This window comes from Girardinichthys multiradiatus, chromosome X, assembly GCF_021462225.1.
Source record: "Girardinichthys multiradiatus isolate DD_20200921_A chromosome X, DD_fGirMul_XY1, whole genome shotgun sequence".
In the NCBI taxonomy this organism is placed as follows: Eukaryota; Metazoa; Chordata; class Actinopteri; order Cyprinodontiformes; family Goodeidae; genus Girardinichthys; species Girardinichthys multiradiatus.
The window spans coordinates 15,501,877-15,506,303 of record NC_061817.1 but is presented as its reverse complement, the minus strand read 5'-3'; the positions used below and the strand labels follow the sequence as shown (position 1 = coordinate 15,506,303).

At 46.2% G+C, this 4,427-nt stretch overlaps 1 protein-coding gene across 1 annotated transcript; it reads left to right on the top strand.

Moving 5' to 3' along the window:
* The first annotated feature begins 563 nt into the window (after nucleotides 1-563).
* On the top strand, nucleotides 564-4,427 carry LOC124863544 (actin, cytoplasmic 1). Its single transcript, XM_047357961.1, has 6 exons — nucleotides 564-719; nucleotides 2,012-2,141; nucleotides 2,298-2,537; nucleotides 2,883-3,321; nucleotides 3,413-3,594; nucleotides 3,683-4,427. Exons 2-6 carry the CDS (start codon nucleotides 2,019-2,021, stop codon nucleotides 3,824-3,826), a joined length of 1,128 nt encoding a protein of 375 aa, XP_047213917.1. The 5' UTR covers nucleotides 564-719; nucleotides 2,012-2,018; the 3' UTR covers nucleotides 3,827-4,427.

The following is a 4,427-nucleotide window of genomic DNA, read 5'->3' as shown; positions in this document are numbered from 1 at the left end:
GTCATTCCTCATTCATTGCCTCTTACCTCTGTCCCTGCTATCTGACTCCTGTTTGTCATGTATGGTTTGGGATCTGCTGAGGACATAAAGTGAACAGCAACATCAGTATCACATCCAGTTAATTACAACCAGTGTTATAACTAAAACTATTAAATAATGTGAATTTATTTCACAGAAGAGAATGGGAGTGAGACATGATTTCAGATGCAAGACCTAGGCCTTGGCTGCCTTCATGGGGAGGAGCCCTTTGATGCTTAGTTCTAATTATTGTCACTAAAATACTTGCCTAACTGCTTAGAGCAGGTGCATGGAGCATTTATTTGACAGGTATCTAACCCTACACATGCATATAGCTGAATATAACGTTATATCTCGGGATTAGACCTTCTAGGCCTCACCACATCAATCCCTTCCCTTTTATTTTCTCCAATCCTTTGCTACTATCGCCTCCCTCTCCTCTCCGCCTCGCGAGCGCTCCCCTCAGCGCACAGGCAAAGGCGCGCACGCGACGTGCCTCAATGCATGACGCTCGGCCAATCAGAGGCGCCATTCCGAAAGTTTACCTTTTATGGCTAGAGCCGGACAGCTGGAGCGGTATAAAAGCGGAGCGCCCACAGCTAACGGATTCACTCTCGGCGCCGTCACACGTACAATTTGTGCGGGATATCATTTGCCTGAAACCGGTTCCCTTAAAGCGAAAAGTCCCCCCACACCCAAAGGTAAGCTGACAGGAACTGTACTTTACAGAATTCAAATGTTAGAAGGCTTTGAAATGTAAACATTGCGGCTATTTTTGTATTATTGAGTTGGATTTATTTAATTTTTTCGGATTAATGTGGGAAGGGCCACGAGGTTCTTTGTCTAGTCGAATAAAACTATTTGAATTTGTAAAAATCGCAAATGAGAAATCACTTTTGGCTAAATTTATTGTTGGAGCTCGTATATGGTGGTTTTTATGGCTGGAAAATGAGAAAGGCGTTAACTCTTGGATGCTTTAATTGGAGCCGGCTTATTGATTTCTAAATACTTCCTAGTTAAAACTACCGCTTGTGGATGGCTTGATGCAAGTATTAAACGTGTGCTGTAGTATGGAATGTATTCCTTAGGTTTAGCACTTCTGCTTTGGGCTCGTCTGGATCAGGGCTGCTCCCTTTGTGCGCCTGATCTAGCGGGGTGTGACCTACTTTAGCTTTAGAGCTTAGCCACATCATGCTAACACGCCCTTCAGATTTGAATCATTAACGGCTGCCTCTCATACAATAAATGCAACTTATTTTAGTATCATCTTGTAACTTTAGATCAGTTCTTGTAGTACAGTGACAGCGAAGACCACTGGGCCTAACTTTAAGACGGTCGTTAAATGACTAAACCGTTATGATCGTTGCTTTGACAGTTAATGAAGGAAAGGAAAATGGCCAATGACTAATCACCCTCAGCTAGTTAAGGTGTGGCTTTCAGGAAATGGTGAGTTTGTCTTGCCCTTGTGACGATTTGTGAGCCAGAAGTATATCATGCAACTCTTTTAGTTTTTTATAATGCCTCTTAATGTACATTTAAATATGCACATGGTCGAGCCAGATGGGCCTGTCTGAATTGAGTCGGGTCAGAACTATGACGCAGTGATATTGAAGCAAAGATTTCCGACACGGGTGGGGGTGTTGAGCAACAGTGGGTGGGGGTGAAGAAGTGTATCTTTAGTGAACCCGAGGGAGTGGTCTCTCGGAACCGGGTCTCGTAATGTCGACTGTTCCGTTTTTTCTTGCCGTATTCTGGCCGCGTGCCACACTGCCAGTAGCCGCAAAGCTGCTCAAAACCGAACAATGCCCTTATATGGTAACAACAGAATGCAGCAGCACTTCCTTTTGTCTGACTGGTAGGAATGTTGGTTTTGAGCTCCCCCTAGCGGACGCCTTGGCACATAGCCTGTCAATAACAGGAAGTGAGACTTGTGACTGCAGACCAACTGGTTTTGAATTGCTGTGTTAACGGGTTTCCAACCCTTTTTTTACAGTTCAGCCATGGAAGATGAAATCGCCGCACTGGTTGTTGACAACGGATCCGGTATGTGCAAAGCCGGATTCGCCGGAGACGACGCCCCTCGTGCTGTCTTCCCCTCCATCGTCGGTCGCCCAAGGCATCAGGTTGGTGATGAGCACATTAGAAGACTTTTGTGGGAAACTTCCAGTCCCTTATAACTGGATGACAAGTTTATATAGCATTTTATATAAGTAATGTAAAACCTTAATCTAATTTGTTTGTATAGTAAATGCATACTTAAATTTAATCTCTTCTTTCAGGGCGTGATGGTGGGTATGGGCCAGAAGGACAGCTATGTAGGTGATGAAGCCCAGAGCAAGAGAGGTATCCTGACCCTGAAGTACCCCATCGAGCACGGTATTGTGACCAACTGGGATGACATGGAGAAGATCTGGCATCACACCTTCTACAACGAGCTGAGAGTTGCCCCTGAGGAGCACCCTGTCCTGCTCACAGAGGCCCCTCTGAACCCCAAAGCCAACAGGGAGAAGATGACCCAGGTACATGTCATTCAGCTTAAGTTAAAAAGATGTCTGAAACCTCTCAATATAGCTCCTATTCTCACTTCGTCATTCCTCCTTCTCTAGGATCTCTCTCCTATAAGATGATCTATCATCAGCAGGTCTCTTGTGTGCTTTCATTTGCACTTGTGACTAGATTTAGCAGAGCTGATGGCTCAGTACATGATGGGTCTGACATGCACAAGTGTGAAGGAATGTAGTTTCTGCACTTTTTCTACTAACGTCAGTCTGAAGCTCACTCTAATGCATGTAGTGAGTGCAGTGGCCACAACCTCTTGAGATGTCATGGATGAATGCTAACATGTCTCTCCCTTGTCCTTACAGATCATGTTTGAGACCTTCAACACCCCTGCCATGTACGTTGCCATCCAGGCAGTGCTGTCCCTGTACGCTTCCGGTCGTACCACTGGTATCGTCATGGACTCCGGTGATGGTGTGACCCACACAGTGCCAATCTATGAGGGTTATGCCCTGCCCCATGCCATCCTGCGTCTGGACCTGGCTGGCCGTGACCTGACAGACTACCTCATGAAGATCCTGACGGAGCGTGGCTACTCCTTCACCACCACAGCTGAAAGGGAAATCGTGCGAGACATCAAGGAGAAGCTGTGCTATGTCGCCCTGGACTTCGAGCAGGAGATGGGTACCGCCGCCTCTTCTTCATCCTTGGAGAAGAGCTACGAGCTCCCTGATGGACAGGTCATCACCATTGGCAATGAGAGGTTCCGTTGCCCAGAGGCTCTCTTCCAGCCTTCTTTCCTTGGTATGTTGACAAATTTAAACCAGTTGTAATCAAAGAAAATGCACTTTAGAAGTGTTCTGCACCACTTGCTAAAGTATAAATCTGCTCACAGGTATGGAGTCCTGCGGAATCCATGAGACCACCTACAACAGCATCATGAAGTGCGACGTCGACATCCGTAAGGACCTGTACGCCAACACCGTGCTGTCTGGAGGTACCACCATGTACCCTGGCATTGCTGACAGGATGCAGAAGGAGATCACAGCTCTGGCCCCATCCACCATGAAGATCAAGGTGAGTTGTCTCAGCAGGTTCCTGACTCTATTCACAACACTACACTAGGAGTGTGGTCTTTAATACCTGCTTCTTTATGTTGTTGCAGATCATTGCCCCACCAGAGCGTAAATACTCTGTCTGGATTGGAGGCTCCATCCTGGCCTCCCTGTCCACCTTCCAGCAGATGTGGATCAGCAAGCAGGAGTACGATGAGTCTGGCCCCTCCATCGTCCACCGTAAATGCTTCTAAACAGACTGTTCCTCCTCCCCTTCCCCAAACACCCAACAACTTCAGCTCTGTGCAGAACAACCACACATTTCTCATACACACTCAGGCGCAGAGCCTAGATGACAACTCATTGGCATGGCTTCAGTTATTTTTGGCGCTTGACTCAGGATTTAAAAAAAAAACTGGAACGATGAAGGAGATGGTAATGTTTAGGTTTTTTAGCTAGGTTTGAAGGAAACCCCTAAGGTTCTGCAGTTTTATCTGGGGGCATAAAATGTACATTTTGTCATTCCAAATGTTCGTTAACTGCATTGTTCAGACACGTATTTGCCTCTATGAAGGCTGCCCAGTGGTTGGCGCATACTTAAACATGGTAGTATCGCTTGTATGTAAATTTATGTCTGGGTTTTTGTACTTTTCAGCCTTAAAATGATCTTGGTCCTGTTTAATTTTTTTTTTGTTATGCAAAACCCAATTGTGACCTTCTTCCCCATTGGTTTCATTCCTGGGGTGGTGGGGTAAGGGGTCTCAAAGTGACGGTAACATGGGGTGCCAGACCGGTGGGGCCAACCTGTACACTGACTAAACAATCCCAATAAAGTGCACATGTGTTCCAACATCA